Raw genomic sequence first — 20,234 nt, 5'->3', positions numbered from 1 at the left:
TTTCAATGTTCCTTTGCTTGTTTACAGACACTTGGGGGGAGTGGGACACCTCTTTTTCTGATTTCAGGGAATTGCACCTGTTCACTCTCCCTCTCCCAACTTAGAATGTCTCTAATTTTTCCTCCAATTAGAAATCAGATTACCTACTGTATCCTGGTTAATTGTTTCCTTTTAATTAATTGCTCTTACTTGATTAATTGTTTTTAATGTATAAAAATCTGTCTCCCCTGTTATTCATGGTCCAGTACCAAAGCTGAGGAAAGCTACTGGTCCTGATTTGTTGGGCACTAAGAATACATTGCTTAAATCAATATGCTTGGAAGCTTGAACCTTTGTTTTCTCAGTCATTTCATTTTTCACCCACCATAGTTTACCCTGCTATCCCTTTCCAGCTGTCATCCATCCTCTCTTTTCTTTAGCTACCAAACTTCTTGAACATAGATTGTCTCCATTGTCTACCTACCCCCTCCATCTTTAACACTGTCTTCAGGCTTTCCCTGTTAAAAATGGTTTCTCCAAAGTTTCTCCAATGACCTTCCTGTACAGGGATCATGTGCTCAGTCCTTATGTTCATCAACCTTTATGAAAGATTTGAAATTCTTATCCATGTCTTCCTTTTGACATACACTGTCTTTAGCTTCCATAAACATGTTTTTCCCCAGTTATCTAACTCTCTTATGGCTCTTTGTCTTCTCTGATGTCTCCTCTTTTCCTTGACCCGTACTGGAGAAGGTCCCCCAATGTCTGACCTCATTCTTATATTTTTCTTATTCTACACTCATAAGTCAAAGATAAATCAGAAACTGAAGATATCTGGTTGGGATTTCTGCAGACCAGTGAAGGTATTCAGCCACAGTGACAGCTGGTACAGAGAATTCTAGCACCTTCAACTCCATGTATTCCAATGGAATGCAATCCCATCCCTACCAAAAAGTTAATTTGAAACCTTGGGGTTGAGTTCCAAGGGCAACTACCACTGTCATTTCTATTCCCTATGGGGTCTCGGACAATTTTAGGGCAGAGGATACAGAAACTTTTGGCCACAAACAACTCAAGTAATTTTGCTAGCAAGACTAGTGCTGTGCAAAATAATAAAGTTGATACAAGGTAGCATGGTACAATATATAGAAGGCTGGCCTTGTGGTCAACAAGACCCAGATTCTAGTTCTTCCTCTGACACATATAAGCTGAATGTCTGGGATAAATCATTTAACTTCTCAAAGCCACAGACAACTTTCTAAGACTATGAGTTATAGATCAGTTGCTGGGCTTCCTGGTGGGGAGAATTTCCCATACTGGAAGTGCCTTACTGATGAAATCTCAGGCCTAGACAAATAATAAAATAATAATAATAATAGCATTTATATAGTACTTTAAGTTTTGGGAAGAGATTTATGTATATTACCTCATTTGATCCTCATAAGAACCCAATGAGTTAGGTGCTATTGTTATACTAATTTTACAGAGGAGCATACTGAGACTGAACAATGTTAAGTGACTTGCCCAGGTTCACACAGCTGGTCACTGAGGCAGGACTCAAACTCAGGTCTTCCAGACACTAAATAGAGTGCTCTTTTCACCACAACACCTAGCTGCCTAAAATAAAATTGAAAAACTAAAAGCAATTTTCCCCCTTACCACCAGCCATCCTTCCTTTGGTGCCTCCTCTCTAAAAGATGTCCACTGTGCAAGTGCTGCTCACCACTCTCCATCGGTGGCCCCCACTGAGGCTGCTCTTTCCAAGTATCTCCCATATAGCTAACACGGCTTTCCTCTTGCATTAGACCTTGTGTTACTGCCTGTGTGTTTCATCATGACCGACTGAATAACTGCACAAATGTGTTGGCTAGCTATGTGGTCTCTTAACATAAAGCCTTCACCTAGTCAAAATGGGACTCACTAAAACTAACACTGCCATTGCACTTTACATACATTATCTCACACAAGCCTCCCAAAAATGGATGAAGTAGCTTTTGTAGTAATTTTCCGGTTGTCTGAGTCTTTGTGATCCCCTGGGCAGGGAGGGGAGTGGGGAAGAGAGAGACAGTTCTTGGCAAAGATACTGAAATAGTCAGCTGTTTCCTTCTCCAGCTCATTTTACAGATGAAGAAACTGAAGCAAAAAGGGTTAAGTGACTTGCCCAGGGTCAAACTAGTAAGTGTCTGAGGCTAAATTTGAACTCAGGTCTTCTTGACTTATAGGCCTGGCACTCTATCCGTTGTACCACCCAGCTGCCCCAGTTAGGTAGCTTACACAGAGATAATTCCCATTTTACAGATGAAGGATTGAAGCATTAAGTGACTTGAGCTCATTATCCCACATGTGCCAGGGGCAGGTTCTGAACCCAGGACTTCCTGATACCAAGGCCAGTAGGGTAACCACTAGACTGCTTCTCAGAAGGAGCTAATGGGTGGAGATTTCAGGCTCTTAGAGTAGCTATTTTGTGGCAATGGTGCATTTCTTAAATCCCCTCTTTTCACTCTGCATCTATGCTATAAGGTTAGGCCTGCCTACAGAAATCCAGAGCTACCCAGCAGATTCCAGGCAGCAGCCAGCTAATAGGAGAACTGCTTAGCCTCCAGGAGCCTGAGGAAAGAGACAAAGATCAGCGAGTGCAGTTCCAGAGCCTCATTCTGTTTTCTCTTCATGGGGAATACAGGCCCTGGTGGGAGTATTCTGGCTCCAGGAACCAACAATTAGTCCCATTCCAGATCTTCTTTTCCAATCATTAGAACTAATTTCCTGCTCCTAACAAGTTAATTTCCCTGATTCCCCGACCAGCCCGGTAGTATTCTTTGACTTCTAAATGTGCCATGAGTACCAAGCGGTATCCCTGCCCTCCTCCACCTCCTTTTCGTTTGCCATTGTTAGTTCTGAGGCTCAGGCAGTGCTGTTTGCCCCGGTAGGTCCAGAATGCAACATTTGTTCTGCAAAGGCAGAATGATGAAAGGAACTCGGGCTTGGCAATGATTGTAAACCTAATTCAAGCCATTCTATTATTATTATGGTTTGTAGTACTGGGGTTGGGGGAGGAGACTGTGTCAGTGCTAGCTTTCTCAAGGGAACCATCTGAACCCTACTTCTGTAACTTCAGAGCATGGGGGCCCCCATCTTCCCACATTAGGGATCCATCTGTTATTCAGCACCCAGTGTCTTAGGAGTTTAATTTTGACATCTCTGACAAATGCCATGAATCATTTATTCCTATCATCATAATGTCTGGGGATAGGAAAGCAAGAATTGGCTCAGATGGTTTCGGCAACTATCCAAAAGAAGGAGTACTCTTCTTTTCTCTTGTCTCTGTCTTATTTTGGCTCAGCACTTCTAAGTGAGAGAACCCTGTTCAATATACTTCTCTTTTCTTTGTTCTAGTTAAACCTAGACCTGGTGCAAGGACATTTAAAAAAATTGCAATTAAATTGTTGACTCTGGTGCCCTCTGCTGACTAAATATTTAACTTTCCCTCCAGCCTGGATAAGGAATCAAGACGTTTATTTGCATCTATCCTTTGTTCTTTTCTATAGGATCAAGGGAAAATAAATTAAAAGTCACAGTACTTCTACATACCCTTTTCAATGGTGGTTACCATTGTTTTTGCTCGCTTGTTCGAAGGCAACTATTATTTGCACGATCTGAAGACTCACTACAGAATTAACTGCTTTTCCCTCTTGGAAGGCATGCCCTTCAGATTATTTCATGTTCGCTGAGGAATTTTCAATCAGAAAAAAAAATGTAGAGCACTACAGCCAGCAGACTGAATCTCTCCAACAGGGAGCAACTGACGAAAAGTCAATGGCTAAATAGATGTCATGACAATCCAGTTTGTTAGAGTTTCTGACTAACCACCTGGAACTTTTCTTCCACCTTTGCCAAAAGATTAATGGTGTTGGGGTATATCTATATCTATATCTATATCTATATCTATATCTATATCTATATCTATATCTATATCTATATCTATATCTATATCTATATCTATATCTATATCTATATCTATATCTATATCTATATCTATATCTATAGATAGATATATATATGTGTGTGTGTGTGTATATATATGTGTGTGTGTATATATGTGTGTGTGTATGTGTGTATATATGTGTGTGTGTGTGTGTGTGTGTGTGTATGAATATGACATGCTTTCAAGCACAATAACATCTTCTGCTTCCCAGAAGAAATACCACATATTTCTGCTTTAAGAGTAATACTGGAGGGGTAGCTAGGTGGCACAGTGGATAGAGCACTGGTCCTGAAGTCAGGAGGATCTGAGTTCAAATCCGGCTTCAGACCAACCACTTGACTCCTACTAGCTGTGTGACCCTGGGTAAGTCACTTAACCCCAATTGCCTAAAAAAAAAAAAAGAGTAATACTGGGGTGGGGGGAGGTGTTATTATCAAACATATGAAATATTCATGACACTTTCCTCATCTTCTTTTAGGAAGCTCATGAATAACAAGTTGCTTCAAAGTCACAATCTCTGGAGTCCATTAGCTTAATTAAGGCATGACTACAGTATAAGCGGCATTTGTGAGAAGTTGGGGTGTTCTGATAGTAAGGCGTCACAAGGCAGTGTGACGCTTCTTCTCTAATGTAGGTTGTATGTGAGAGAAATGAGAGGTAGCTTGGCAGAGTGGGAAGATCTAGGCTTGCTTCAGAGCCATGATTTGAACAAGCCCCTTCTCTTACTAAAATGAATAAGAAATCAATTCTCCCACCTCCGAGTCACTGAAATATGCCATGAACAAACATGAACCCAATTCTGTGCCCAGCTCCATCAATTATCCCATCTACCAGCCCCCACACCCCCCCATCAGCTGTTTTGTATGGTAGCAGAACTGTTCATCTGTGGAAATAATTCAGATGTGGGTTTGGCATTGGATTTTTTTCTACTCTGGCAAAAAAGGAGTCCAATGGGGGGAAAAACTATTTACAGTTTAATCTGTGTATAATTTTTTACAAAATAGTTTTATAAAATGTCTTGTGTGTTCAAGACCTTGGTTCAAATCCTACCTCTGTCATTTGCTACCTATGTGATCCTGGACAAGTCACTTCCTCACCTTGGGCCTTAGTTTCCTGATTGGGTGCCAACTTCTGTAGGGAGCAGGAAATAAATGTATGGCCTTTGGTTAGTTTCCTTTTGTTTCTGTTGTAGGCAAAGATGCCTATTATCAGTAATAAAATAAATCAAAATTGTTGCAGTCTCTAAAGGTATGTGTAATATTTCTCCCATTCTTATGCTTTCATTCGTTCTAATCGGGTTCTTGGATCATCTGTCCGCCTCCATGAACAGATCTTGTCTATCAGTTCCCCCTCTGCTTTTTATGTTATACATGCCCTGGGGCTACCCACAGGACATTTCTAAGCACTAGACCTAGCCTGTTACCCCCTGTTGTTAGTATCCAAAGTTCTGCCTGTGTCTACTGGGACTGAAGTAAGCATGCTCTCCCTGGTGTGAGCCACTGCAGAAGTGATGAGGAATCCTTGTCAAATTGAATTTATGTGTATACCTTGCCTTCTGACATTGCTCCGTCAGCCATTTTCAGCCTAATCCCTGTTATACCAAGTTCTTTCCCCTTTTTATTTTCCCGTTGCCTTGATGGTTCCCTTCTCTTACCGCTTCTCCCTTCCTGTCAATCCTGGAATCAAATTTAAAGCTCCTTCAATCCATCCTTTTGTTTTGCTTCCCTACTTGGGGTTTCGAGAGAGTCATCTCATAGCAAATTTCTACCTCAAAGAGTTAACGATCAGTTTTTCTGTTTCTCTGGCAACTTCTTTTGGATTGGGAATTAGAAATGGATTTTAGCCCTGGTCCTTCCATTGTGTGACTTCGGACAAGTCACCTCCCCTCTCTGGGCCAGAATTTCTTTATCTGCAGTGGGTTTATCTGAAGGGCTTAGGCCAGATAATTTCTAAGGTCCCTTTCACTTCTAACATTCTCTGTAAAACCTGATCACATTCCTCCTCAGCTCGGTATCTATCTTCTTGATCTCATTCTGTACAATAGAGCAGAAACTACAAAGGGTTTGTGATCAGGCAGTCAGAGAGTGGGAAGATGGAGTGTATGCCAGCCTTCCCAGAGAGTCCATCACGGGACTTGTTTCCAACACAATCACACCTGCCCTTTACTCATTACAGTCCAACTGTGTCCCTACCTATCCCTCTCCCTCTGCTGCATGAGCTCCCAACCTTCCCTCTTCAGAGACAGGCATTCGTCTGTTAGAGGAGTTATAACCTAATCTGAGTGCCTACGAGTGTCACTGGAAAAATGCTGAGGCATACCCCACCACAACGCTTTTTTAACTGGTAGGAGTACACAGTCAAAAAAAATGTGGGGACGTGAGTAAACCTTTAGATTGTTGTGTAGCCACCACCTCTTATGGTCCTTAGGCTGCTATGCCTGTCCAGGCCAGTGACCTTAACAGCTTCACACAAAACCAAGGGATTGGTTTTTCCTTAAACTGGAAGGGGGAGGGGGAGGAGCTGGGGGAAGCAAAGCAGCGATTCAGGCCCCATGGGTTTAAATTCCTCAGAGCTGTGTTCCATATTTCTAAAACAGCTGCTAAATGATTAAGTACTATCCCAAAGCACTGCAGCTTTTGGTTTGGGAGGGGTGTTGTTTGTTTTGGGTTTTGTCTTAATATTGAAGAGGTTAAGGAAAACGTAAGGGATTCTCTAGTCTGTGTTTCTGTGGCTCTGAATGATAGGATAAAGTTTTCCTACTATGTTAGCACACAGACTGTTCTAAACAGGCAGAGATGCACATTTGGGGGCATGTACAAGGAATGCCCTTCCTCCCATCCCTCTAACCCCATGCATCGTAACACCTGATCACAAAGGTTACAATGATCACAACCAATCTGGAGCCAAAAAATGCCTGCTGCTGTCCAGTCTAGTGGTTTTCTGAAGGAAACTTCGCAGGATTTTCCCCCTTTTTTTGGGGAGGGGAAGGTGGGAGGAGAAGAGAGGGAATACCTAATCTAAGTTATAGCCTAGAAAACGCAAACAGAATTGGATACAGCACTACAATTCATTCTCACAGGTCCTCAAGAAATGCAGGTTGATTGATTTTGCAGGTTAAAGGGAAGAAAGATTCCCTTTTTTACTCTCTTTCAAGCTTATCTTTATGTTCTCATCTTCTACCATGGCCAGAAAGCCAAACTGCAGCCAAAGAATACCCAGCTACCCATAAACCTCAAATACAGAAATATTTTAGAGCAGATAGGGAGTAAGCTTCTCTCCCCCACCCCAAGGCCATTTTCTTTTTATCTTCTTTTCTGGCAGATCAAAATAACAACCTATGTTAAAGGAGAAGATTGGAGATAGATGGGAGTGAGGGGATGGAAAAGGGGACTGATTAATTTTTTCACAGTTATAAAAATCACCACTTTCTTAATATTGTCAGCTACAAATTAAATTCATTACACTCTCTTGATGGTGAAAGAAAATATTTCTTAGATAATTTTTTTTTTACACTTTGAAGATAGTGACAAATTTTAGCAATGCTGAAAAAAGAAATCTTAGAAAACCTAAGTGTGCATGTGAACAGGAAAAACAATGGTACCTTTATTTCAAGATGAAGCTGTTAGGAGTCAATCCTAAAATAAGTATGCAATACACTTTTTTTTAAAAAGTGGACAGCAAATGTGTTTTACTTAAAAGGACCATGTCCATAAATAATTGATAGAAATGAGAGAGGTGAATTGAAACTACACCAAGATTATTTGTCTTTCAAAGTTAGGACAAGAGACCAACATTACACATTCCAGTCTCTATGGTGTTTGCCTAGTGAGGCGTTGGAAATACAATGCAAAAGCATACGCTGTTGGATTTCTTTTTCCACTCACCCTTTCGCCAATGTTGCTATGCCAACGTCAGTTAACTTCATTCCTACACCTATAGGAAAAGAGAAGAAAGATGGGGCCTGAGATACCATGAGTTTCTCAGAAGGTAAATCAGCAATCCACTACTGATGGGCACTACTGATGCTTCTAATCACTAGTCATTTCCCTTCCTGTGTAAGGGAGCTCATTTTCCACCCTGGTTTCCTCTGCTCAAGGTTGCTTTTTCTGGGTTGATGACCGTTAGCCTTTCAGAAATGTACTGACTGTAAGTGAATGATAATAAGAGTGCCAGGCCTTTGACACTGTAGTAATGAGGAACTGTAAGCTGCACATCCGGAGAAGGACAGTGGATTCATGTCTTATGTAAATAAATCACTGTGGCATGAATATCCTGACAATGGAGGGCCTTTCATAGCCCTGAGACATGGCATGCCAGGTCTGAGTTGCTCCTTGTGCAACACTGCCTGTCGGGGGCTCCTTTGGGTTCTTCCAGTTACATCCAGCTGAATTCATCTGGGCCTCTTCTACCCTTTTCCCAGGAGCATTCTCCAAGGAGATGTATATGGGACTCTTTGGCTCTTGCTAAGAGGCCTGAGTCCAATTAAATATTAAAAAGGGAAGCTCTTAGATGCAGAAGATACTGAGAGGAGGAGACAGCATGACACACAGAAGCAAACCCCAGTAGTGAAAGAAATTAGGGCATTCCCTCAGTCAGATACCAAGCTCCAGTTCTATCAAATGGTGAGAATGGAATAAGTGGAAAATTGCTTTGCAGAGGAAAGGTGCTGTAGTTATACTCCAGTTAAGGGGATGCTTTCCTACCCCTGTCCTGCTGAGGTATAGGGAGAAGAACTCTAGTTCCCCTAATATTGCTTGAGTGCTACAGGAGCCACAGGAGGGAAGGGAGGTGGCATGTAGCATCTCTCTTTTCTTAATTATTGAATATGATTTCCCAAATGCCTTTCCTATCTCTCCTTGACTAGATCAAGCACAGATGTAGCTTCTATTCTGGGCTCTATTCTCAGTGTCTGTATTCTAGCCCACCATGATCTTCAGCTTAAACCCTGAAAAATCTGCTGTTTGACCTTTGGTAAGGATGCAGAGAGCACCAGATGGGCCAGCCTCATCAGCAGCCATTCTACTGGTCCTGCCTGCTGCTTGGGGTCTATCCTGTGCCTACATTTCAATTCTGAGAGGACAAAGACTGTGAATCCTGGCATTTGACCCCGTTCTAATGGCCACGTTCCCATGGGGAAAGATTTTGTAGCTTGTTGGGGGGGTGTGACGGTATTTTGGAGTCAGTTTAGGAGAATGATGATGGAGCTGGCTTTCTCTATGACCCTGCACCTTGGTGTGAGTCAGCAGTATCATTTAAGAGTTGTGAGCTCCGGGGCAAGCCACTTCACAGCAAAGAGCCTCAGTTTCCTCATCTCTAAAATGGAGGTAATCATACCTGAATTTCTGACCCTTAGAGAGTTTTTATGAGAATCAGAAAATAGTGTTATATGGTGGATATTTTTTTTTGTTCTGTTTTTGTTTTCCTCAGAGGAAACTCCCTTTATCAAATAAGATGAGCAACTATTTTATCATTGACAAGCACAGAGAGTTGCCAGGGGGCACCAGAGGTCAAACTCATCCAGGGTCCCATAGTCAATATATATATATAGCAAAGGCAAGATTTAATCCTGGGTTATACTGACCCTGAAGTCAGCCTTCTATTCACTATGCCCTGTTTTAAGGACCAAAATAAAGGAACATATGTGAAAGCAAAATAGTAAATTGCTACAGAGAAAGGGACTGGACCTGTGATTTCCTTAGTATTGGGAACACCCAGATGAGGAAACTCCCTCCATTGTCTCTACAACGGGTAATATTAAAGGGTTACCTGGGGCCCCAAGAGGTTCAGTGACTTGCTCAGGGTCACACATCCTGCACATGTCAGAGATAAAAACTGAAATCAAGGTATTAAGACTAAGAGGCCAATTCTATCCACTACACCCTTTTCTTCCTAAGTTGCTATTTTAGTTCAATATATTATTATTATGACACCTATTAGTATTAGGTAATTGTTAATCTACAATATTATTAACAACTCTTGTTCAAGTATGGTTTGGAGTAGACAGCTTGTTGACTTCCCCTTCCCTCAATTTTAATATTCTGTGACTCTACCTCTGGTATTCCTCTAGCCTCGCAACAATCAAAAAAGCACATAGTATGTGGCTCTATGGGCCAAGCATGGCATTCAGTGCTGAGGACAGAAAGACAAAAATGAAAGAATACTTGCTCCTCAAGACTTTCCATTCTATTAGGTAAATATTTATACATATAAAGAAATACAAGGTGTATACAAATTTCTTTGGGGGGGGGGCAAAGGGACAGGGAGACTAGCCTATTTTTATTCCCCTCAACCCTATCAGGCAGGAAGCAGATTGACACCAATGCTTGAAAGCAGCAGGGCCTGTGTGGAGCCCAACAACAACCTGGGACATTTTTCTTTTCAGTCTTGTTAGTCAGACAGAAGTTCTAGGCCCTGTTTTTCTGCTTTGAACCTGAGAGCTAAATTAGAAATGGCACTTTTGTGGAAGGCAATGAGCATTTTTTAAGGTGTTTTCCACAGTCAGGAGCTAATTCATCCCTTTATTCTGACACTGTTAACTACCAAGATACACAGGGAAACACATCATGAGGCTTGGGTAACAGGGTCTACTTAAAAAAAATAAGAATAAAAAACTCTTCTTGAAGATCTTGCTTCATGGAACATGTGAAATGTATTTTAAAATCACTAATCCATTTTCTAGAGCTGCTTAAGTTTCTTTCTTCCCTAATCACTTGGCAAAAGGTCCTTGAAACCAGGTTGCTTCTCCCTGCTCTCTTCCCCCATCACCAGATGCCATTGCTAGATTAGAAAAAAATGAAATGTGATTTTAAAAAACAAAATAGAAACAACAAGAAAAAAGTTCTCTTTAGCAATGACTGCAATTCAACAAGCGTTATCAAAAATCTTTACAGTATAATATTTTAAATTATCATATGAAGTCATCGAGACAGATTTGGCATGGCAGTCATTTCAAAGACTTAGAGCTGGAAGGGACCTCACAAGTCACACCACTCACTTTCCTCATTTTACAGATGAGGAAACTGAGGCCAAGGGAGGTAAAGTGACTTGCCCAAAGTCATACAAGTAGTAAGTGGCATCTGACCCAGGTACTTGGACTCTAGAGACAATGCTCTTTCTACTGCAACCCAGTGAAGGGATGGATGGCAGGTGAAGGGATATGCTTGGCTTAGCTTTAGGTGACTTGTTTCCCCAATATTTATGTCCTTGATATCTGTTGGTGATAGCATCATGGAACTTTACAAATGGCACTCATATATGTATATTTTGGCAGGGGAGAGGGGAATTAATCAGGTAGGGAGCTCCCAAAGGGGAAAAAAAACTCTATAATTGAAGATCAGAGGCTGCTCTGCAATTAACAGTCTTAGAAAATTGCCTGAGACAGTGAGAAACTAAATGACTTGCCTAGGGTCACATTGCTAATATGTGTCTGTCAAGACATCAATTCAGGCCCCCATTTTAGCTCTCTATCCCTTAGGCCACACTGCCTTCCTCATCTACTGCTATTCAAGTTCAATTCCCAGGCTTCATTTCTATGTCTTCCAGTCTACAAGGATCATTAAATCATTAGAAATCTACACTCTTGGTAAAGGTACTTTCCAAGAGTCCATGAAAATATGATAACTCAGGCATAGGAATTAAAAGCATGTGCTCATGTGTAGTTGAAGGCACAAGGTATATAATGTTTATAGATCTATGCAAGGCAAAATTCAAAATCATAGAAAGCAGTACACAATATACTTAGAGATGGCCCCAGATCAGGGGGTGGGGAACCTGTGGCCTTCTAGGTCCTTGGGTGCAGCCTTTTGATTGAGTCCAAGTTTTACAGAACAGATCCTTTTATTAAAGGGATTTGTTCTGTGAAGTTTGCATTCAGTCAAAGGGCCACACTTGAGGACCTAGAGGACCACATGTGGCCTTGAGGCTGCAGGTTCTCCACCCCTGGCCTAGATGGTGAGTTTTTCCTGGCCTAGAGTTGGCAGATGTCCAGTGATTTAATGCCTTGTTGACTTTGTATTTACTTATTTTGTACCCCAGCAGAATGTAATCTCCCTGTGGGTAGGGTTTGTTTGGGTCTTTTCTCTTTGTATTCCTAGAGTCTAGCAGAGGCTTTACATATTTGCTTGTTTGGTTTTTGTGTGGTTTGATTTGGCTTGGTCTGGACTTATGATTTCTTTAGGGTAGTTAACTCCTGGTGAAGAAACTTCCTCTACCAATGCAGGTCTACGAGTGCTCTGTAACTTCTAGTCATTAAGGGTTGTCTGGGTGACTTGCCAAGAGCACACAACACTGCATGCCAGAGGCAGGATCTGAACCCAGGTCTTCCTGACTCTGAGGCCAACTCTCCATCCACTATATCATGATGCCTCTCACATTACACATAGTAAGGGTCTTTGGATGTAGTATACACTTAATGTTTGTTGAACTGAAAACAGTTGCTTCTTTCCATTTTCCATTCTGGTGGGATGTGCATGTCCTTTATTGGAGATCATTCAAATACTACTGACCATTACTGTTGTCTGCTTCTTTCCTCTACTCCTAAGTAAAAACTGGCACATGCATCTCGGTCAGAATAGGTTGGTCTCCATAACTTTGCTTAAGAAAAACAAATTTTTAAAAGAGAAAAACCACAAACATTAAGAGATGAAGAGGTAAGAAGCCAGATTTTTCGGACCTCCAGCAATGCCCTTTGTTCCCTTATATAAAGTCCAAACTTAAACGCCTTCTAGCTCATAATCCTGGCAATTTGCTCCAGCTGTTTTCAGGGCAGTCATTGTAAGTGAGTTTTTCTTGATGGCCTAGGCCAGTAGTTAACATTTTGGTTTCTAAGAGCAGATGTAATGAGCTAGTTGATCCTGACCCATTCATCACAGCAGCGTCTATCTTTGTACTTGTGTCTTTCACAGCATCAATAACTGGAGCATATTTGGACAGAATGGTTGTTTTGGCTGCCCTTGTGTGTGAAAGCTGCACAGATTGGATAGTACATGAAAGCATGATCTAGTCATCACAATGACAACTGAAGGGGCAGCTAGGTGGCACAGTGGATAGAGCTCCGGCCCTGGAGTCAGGAGGACCTGAGTTCAAATCTGGCTTCAGACACTTGACACTTACTAGCTGTGTGACCTTGGGCAAGTCATTTAATCCTGATTGCCTCACCAAAACCAAAAAACAAACAGACCAAAAAACCCTACCACAACGACAACTGAGACAGTTGTTTCCACCAGGCCTGGCCAAGTTATGTCAGTTGTTAAGATGACTGCTTTGGAATTGCCATCTCTACTCTGGTCTTCTGTTGCCCAATTATTGCTACTCTCTGGATGACATAGCTGTGTAAAACAAGGATTTATTATCTGCCATGGACAGATTTCTGGAGGTCCATGAACTTGGGTGGTAAAAAAATTATATCTTTATTTTTACTCAACCCTAACTGAAATTTAGCATTTCCTGATTATTTAAACACATTATTCTGAGAAAGTTTCTGTAGACTGCTAAAGGAGTGGTTAATGACACAAAAAAGTGAAGAACTCTTGGTGTACAGCCAGTCTCAGTAAGCAGGAAGGAGCATGGGATTGTTTGGAAGATGGATAGAATTATCATGTGCAACTATGGAGCAAACAGTAAAAAAAGGCAGATTTCCTGGCAGGGTTGAGTAAAGGAACACTCTTATGAAATACCTCACTGGTATGTTAACTGACATATTTCATTTTCTATCTGGAATGTAATGTTATATTATGGCTGTTTATTGCCAACTGCAAAAGGAAAAAAAAAACTATGCAGACAGCTCTAGGCTATAGCTTCATATTTAATGCAAAATTAGCCCCAAAGAGGAAAAGGCGGGGAAGGAACATCAATGATTGCACAACCAGAATCTAATTAGGATAGAAAGCTACCTAGGCTCATAAAGGAAGAGGTTTTTACAGCAGTGACATCTCTCCTGAGAAGAAAAGAACATAACTACCTTCGGGGTACTGGCCCCTTGGGATTAGTGGGGAGACCAAGTATTCCCATCCTCTGGCTGGGGGTGGGAGAAGGGAAGAGAAGGGATTCTACATGAAAAATTACACCTAGGAAGAGGGATGATCACATCTGGGAGTACCCAGGACAGCAAGGAGACAATAGAACAAACCTGAAATGAACTTTACTGGTTGGAGGGGGGGAAAGGCTTCTTATATGCCAACAGTATCATTCCTGAGTTTTGTTATTGCAGCAGAGCAAAAAAAAAAAAATTCTGTAGGTGTACCTTGTACCTTGTGTTCCTGAAAAGCTATGTATAAACTAAACTATCCTTTAAATGCACTGGGGAAGTTTGGTGTGACTCCTTTTTTAAAAGGAAGCAACCTTTTGTAAAGTACATAATCATTTCCTTAATGATCTTTTTCTAATTCTGATTTTCACATGTAGTATTGGATTTGCTTAAAGAGAGGCTTAGTTATGTAGCCATCCCTCTATTAACTAGGGCTGAGGTTCTTAACTGGGGATCTACTGGGAATAGATTTCCAGGGGACCATGCATTTAGATGGGGAAAATGACAGCTTTATTTTTATATGATTGGTTTCCTTGGCAACCCTTTGTATTTAATTTCATTCATTTAAGACTATTAGTCTGAGAAGGGGTCCAAAATCTCCACCAGGCTGGTAAAGGGGTTCATGATAAACACAAAAAATGTTGAGAACCCCTGATCTAGAGTAATAGGTTATTCTATTTAGCAGGAAAAAATAACTGTAATTTATTCTATACTTCTTTTTTGCCATATGTTTCACTAAACTTTTTTTTTAAGTTTTAAAAAATAAGATGTGCTTATTTTTAACAGCATCACATAGGTAGACTGGAGCTGCACGATATGATGGAAAGAAAATAAGATTTGAAGTCAGGGGATCTGAGTTCAAATCCCAGCTCTGCCACTTGCTATGTTTTATGACCCTATGCACATTACTTAAGCTCCCTGGGCCTCCGTTTTCTCATTTATAAAATGAGTGAGTTGGACCCGATAACCCCTAAGGCCCCTCCAAAATCAAAATCAAGGTGCTCATGAGCCTAGGTTTTGTGTTCTCTCCTTTCCCCATTCATCTTCTGGTCAAATTCCTTATGACCATCAGTGAAACAATAAACAGGTATTCCTTTCCTCCCGAAAGGAACAATCTGCTCTGATTAATCAAGAGGAAGCTCTATTTCGCGTTTGTTCATTCTGTCCCCAAGGGCATCTTGTGAGGCACAGTGGAAGCTAGTCTTCTTACCTTGCATATCAGTGACAAGCAGACTGCCACTTGTTTTCTGATACACCCAGTGCTGAAAGGTGCAGCACTTCTGACCAGCTTCTGATTCTCTTCTCAGAAAGTTTATTTCCTTCCCATCCCTGATGGAATACTTCACAAACTCCCCGATCAGCTCCTCCTCCACTGTGGCATATGGGATGTTATTCTTAGGCCGATGAATAAGAAAGATTGGAATGATCCTGGAGGCAAAAGGAGCAGGGTTACCCACAACAGTTCTCATACAGGAAAGAAAGGCTAAGCTGTTTATTACTCCAGTCTAAGGCTACCAGGAGCTCAAGAAGCTCATCCCTAATGGAAGGGGTTGCAGTACTATACTGAATTACCAGATGAGATGAAGGCTTTGTTCAATCCCACTTTCCTCAGTCAGTCAGTCAATAAACTTTATTATCCTCCCTCCAAAAGTCAGTCTTGGGACAAGGTTTAATTTCTTTGATTGGGATAAAAGAACAATAATAGCTGGCATTTGTACAGCTCTTTAAAGTTGGTAAAGCATTTCACATGCATTTTTTCTCATCTGATCCCTGCAACAACCCTATGAAGTAAGTACTGTTGTTATCCCTATTTAACAGATGAGGATATTGAGGTTCAGAGAGACTAAGTGATTTGCTCCTGGTCAAAAAGCTAGCAAGTGTCAGAGCCAAGATTCAAACCTAGTTCTCTGGAATCTAAATCAAGCGTTCGTCTTTACTGCACTAAGTTGACTTTCTAGATGAATTAAATACCCAGAAAGCCCCAAAGGATTATGCTAACCTATAGTTTAAATTAGCAGTCCTCAAACTTTTGGTCTCAGAACTCTTTTACTCTCTTGAAAATTACTGAAGATCCCAAAGAGCTTTTTTTTTTAAAATGTGGGTAAAAGTAGCTACAGTATTTTCTTAGTATTATTGTTATAAAAATAGTTTTGACCCCAGGCACTTACTGAAAGGGTCTTTTGGACCCACAAGGATCTCTGGTCCTTGGTTTGAATCATCTTCACCAAACCTTTTTTTCCAAGGTTTGCTCCAAATGACAAAATGGACACAGTCGAATGTTAGCTTCTGGCTCTACCCTTGCCCGATCTGGACAAGAGACATCAATGGCTGCTTACATGTTACCCTGTGGCTCTGTCCTGAGCTCTCTTCTTTCTTTGCTCTCCACTATCTTACTTTGTGTTTTCATCAGCTCTCATGAATTTAATTATCTTCTCAGTGCAAAAGATGCTCAGATCCTGATGCAACAATCCTGAGCTACAGGCATGCATCTCCAACTGCATTATGTATGTCTTGAAATGGATGTCCTGTAGGCATCTTAAACTTAATAGGTCCCCCAAAAGAATTCATAATCTTTCTCCCCAAACCTTCCCCTCTTTTGAATTTCCCTATTACTGTCAAGGGCACCACCATCCTCTCCATGACTCAGGCTGACAAACTCTGAATCCGTATCATCCTTGATTCCTCACTTTTACTCACCCTACATGCACAATCCATTTTTAAATCCTCTCATTCCTACCTTTACAGCATCTCTCAGACACATCATTTTCTCTCCACTTATATAACCATACTCCTAGTTCAGGCCCTCATCACCTCTTACTTGTTCTACCGAAATAGCCTTCTGACTTATCTCTTAGCTCGAAGTCTCTCTGCACTCCAATCCATCCGCACTCACCTCCCAAAAGTGAGGGCCAATCATATCAGCCCTATGCACACACACATACGCTCACTGAGCTCCAGCTGCTCACTATTTACCTCTAGAAAGAAATATAAAGCACACTATTTAGAGCTTATAATCCTTAATACATCTTGCACTTCTCCACACACTTTATAATCCAGCAGCATTGGTCTACCTGCAGTCCTTGAACATAACATTCCATTTCCTGCTGTCCCCCATGCCTAGAATGCTCTATCCCCTCACCACTGTCTCCTGGCTTCTCTTGCTTCCTTTAAAATGGAACTCAAGTGACACCTACTATAGAGGCCTTTCCCAGTTCCCCTAGCTACTAATGCCTTTGCCTTTCATATTGCCTTCCATCTTCTCTATATGTCCCATAATCACCTACTTATTTACATACTGTCTCTCTCAATAGAATGTATGCTCCTGAGGGCAAGGCCTAATTTTTCCCCTCTTCTTTGTATCCCTAGTGTCTACACAGTACCTGGCACACAGCAGCAGTTTAATAAATGCTTGTCAACTGATTAACAAGTTACATATTTTTCCTCCTTCCTACTGTCTATATGCATTTAGATGCTTAGCTCAAGTTGTTGAGACCATGTTACTAATGAGGCCAACATCATGGTACCCATATCCATGTAGACCAGTTAACCTGATCCCATTCCACGGTTACAGTCTGCTCCTCTAACTCTGATGAAGTCCCTCAAAAATATGTTTTCGTATTCAATAGAGAAACTGAAAAGAGAGAACATGGAAAAAGAATGCAAAGTATGTTGTGCTTATGGTGGACCAGTAATAACATTTTATAGAATCAGAGAATTTTAGGCTTGGAAGCAGTGGCATGCCGATAAATTTCAACAACCAGCTTTCAAAAAATATATTCAGCACACATTTTTAAAGTCAATCTGCACGACTCTGCATTTTCTCCTTTACTTTCTTACATCTAGACAATCAACAAAACAATAAACTAAACTCTTTTCCACTTGGGAAGGATGGTCCATTTTAAATGTGTGGCCATGTCAATTTATCTGTCTTAGATTGTAAGCTTCTACAAGGCAGGAACCAGGTCAATGTTGTTGTTTATTTCTACAGCGAGCATGCTATTATTTTATTTGAGTAGTCTTTTGATTTCATTGGTATAGTGAACTTTCAGAGAGAAAACTCTTGCAGACTGGTACCTACTCTGAAATGTGTAGTTTTATAAAGTTGCCTGGGGGCAAGAGGTTGAGTGACTTGCCCAGGGTCACACAGCCAGTATATGTCACAGACAGGACTCCAACTCAGGACTTCCTAACTCCTAGGCCAACTCTCTCTTTACTCCCTATAGTGTCAGTCACATGATGCCTTTTAATAATGCAAGGATGGTAAAGAATAGCAAAATGCCTTTATATGGACAGCTGAGGAAAGGAAAGAAAAGGAGAAATAAAGAGTCTTAAAAAGTTGAAAACCAGTTTCTAAAGAGTCAATGTGGAAAGAAATGTGGATCTATACCTGAATCCAAATCCTATCTTTTCCACTTACTAATGGTATAACTTTAGGCAAAGCATTTTACCTGTCTAGCACTCATTGTCCTCACCTATAAAATGAATAAGTTGTAATAGATCATCTCTAAGGTTCCTTGCAGCTCTAAATCCACAACAATATGACTGTGACACTTAAGAATGCAAGGCTTTCATCTATAGTCATATGAAAAAATGCTTCAAATCACCATTGATTAGAGAAATGCAAATCAAAATAATTCTGAGGTACCACATCACACCTATCAGATTGGCCAACATGACAAAACAGGAAAATGATAAATGTTGGAGATGTGGGAAAATTGGATACTAATGCATTGTTGGTGGAGTTGTGAACTGATCCAACCATTTTGGAGAGCAACTTGGAACTATGCCCAAAGGGCTATAAAAATGTGCATAGCCTTTGACCCAGCAATAGCACTTCTAGGGCTGTATCCCAAAGAGATCATAAAAATGGGGAAAGGACCCACATGTACAAAAATATTTATAGCAGCTCTTTTTGTGGTGGCAAAGAATTGGAAATTGAGAGGATGCCCATCACCTGGATGAGTGTAATGGAACACTATTGTGCTATAAGAAATAATGAGCAGGCAGACTTCAGAAAAACCTGGAAAGACTTGTATGGACTGATGCTGAGTGAAGGGAACAGAACCAGGAGAATGTTGTACACAGTAACAGCCATGTTGTCTGATGACTAACATTGATAGACTTAGCCCTTCTCAGCAATGAAAGGATCTAAGACATCTCCAAAGGCCTCATGATGGAAAATGCTATTCACATCCAAAGAAAGAACTATGGAGTTTGAATGCAGATTTCCTATTGGTTCTAATTCTTCCTTACAACATCACTAATGAGAAAATATGTTTAATACGAATGTATATGTATAGCCTGTATCAGATTGCACACCGTCTTGGGAAAAGAGGGGAAGAAAAATTCAAAACTCAAAAGCTTATGGAAATGATTTTTGATAATCAAAATGAACTAATATTTTTTTAAAAAAAATAATGCAAGGCTTTGTAACTTCTGAGAAATTCAGTATATGCTTTGCCAAGAATTTCATCATGGGGCTCACTTTCTGCCAAACACTCTGAATGATTCTTCAGGTAGCACTAGTGATGGTCAGACAGAACTATTCCCTTTCTTCCAGCAGGAATCAGGCCTAGGGAAGCATTTTAAATTCATGTTTTATCAAGCTCTGAATAACTAGTGAGCAACTAGATCAAATATTCCAGAAACGTATTCTTACAATCAAAGATGGCAGGGAGTAGTTTGCAGAAAATGGTGATATAAAATGTCAGGAATGAGTGATGGCAGAAATAGTATATGAGGGAAGGAATGAATGAACTGGTAGAATTAATGACAGACCCCCAAAAAAGTGTCTTATCTACAAATAACAGCGAATAGAGTGCCAGGTGAGTCGAGTGGACAGACAAAAGTGGTGATGTCGTTCTCTACAGCTATAATCACATGAATTTGACAAAGCAGTTATCTATTACTACCCCCTCACTCCATGAAAGGGAATGATGATATGGCTGTATTCTCCAAACACTTGTTAGAAGGCATCAAAAAGGTGCACCAAATCAGTCAACTATAATCAATACTGTGAAAGGCAACAATGGTATGCTGGAGCCAATTCAAACTGGATCTTGAGAGCCAATTGTTAAATTTTGACTTATACCTTGAAAAGTTGGCAAATGCTAACCAGAATTTAATTTATTGTTTTGTTGATTGTCTAGACTTTAGAAAGACTAGAAAAATGTTAAGAATGCAGATTAAACTCAAAAGTGTATTGTGCCTACATTCCCCCCCAAACCCGGGATCTGGTTCTTAAATCTT

The 20,234-nt window shown here is 40.7% G+C and overlaps 1 protein-coding gene across 2 annotated transcripts in view; it reads right to left on the bottom strand.

Annotated features, from left to right (window-relative positions):
• ALPK2 (alpha kinase 2) overlaps positions 1 to 20,234 on the bottom strand; it is a 169,383-nt gene that overhangs the window by 19,119 nt on the left and 130,030 nt on the right. Inside the window, exons 11-12 of one of the 2 annotated variants that reach the window (XM_020994853.2) lie at positions 15,196 to 15,413; positions 7,846 to 7,894 (exon numbers count right to left, since the gene is read on the bottom strand). In XM_020994853.2, coding sequence (XP_020850512.1) covers positions 7,846 to 7,894; positions 15,196 to 15,413 — 267 coding nt within the window. The remainder of the gene's footprint in view (positions 1 to 7,845; positions 7,895 to 15,195; positions 15,414 to 20,234) is intronic. The other variant, XM_078153240.1, reaches the window with a different exon arrangement.

The sequence above is a fragment of the Phascolarctos cinereus genome, unplaced genomic scaffold (genome assembly GCF_003287225.1).
Source record: "Phascolarctos cinereus isolate Bilbo 61053 unplaced genomic scaffold, phaCin_HiC Scaffold_4;HRSCAF=312, whole genome shotgun sequence".
NCBI classification, from domain to species: Eukaryota; Metazoa; Chordata; class Mammalia; order Diprotodontia; family Phascolarctidae; genus Phascolarctos; species Phascolarctos cinereus.
This window is presented reverse-complemented; position numbering and strand designations above follow the sequence as displayed.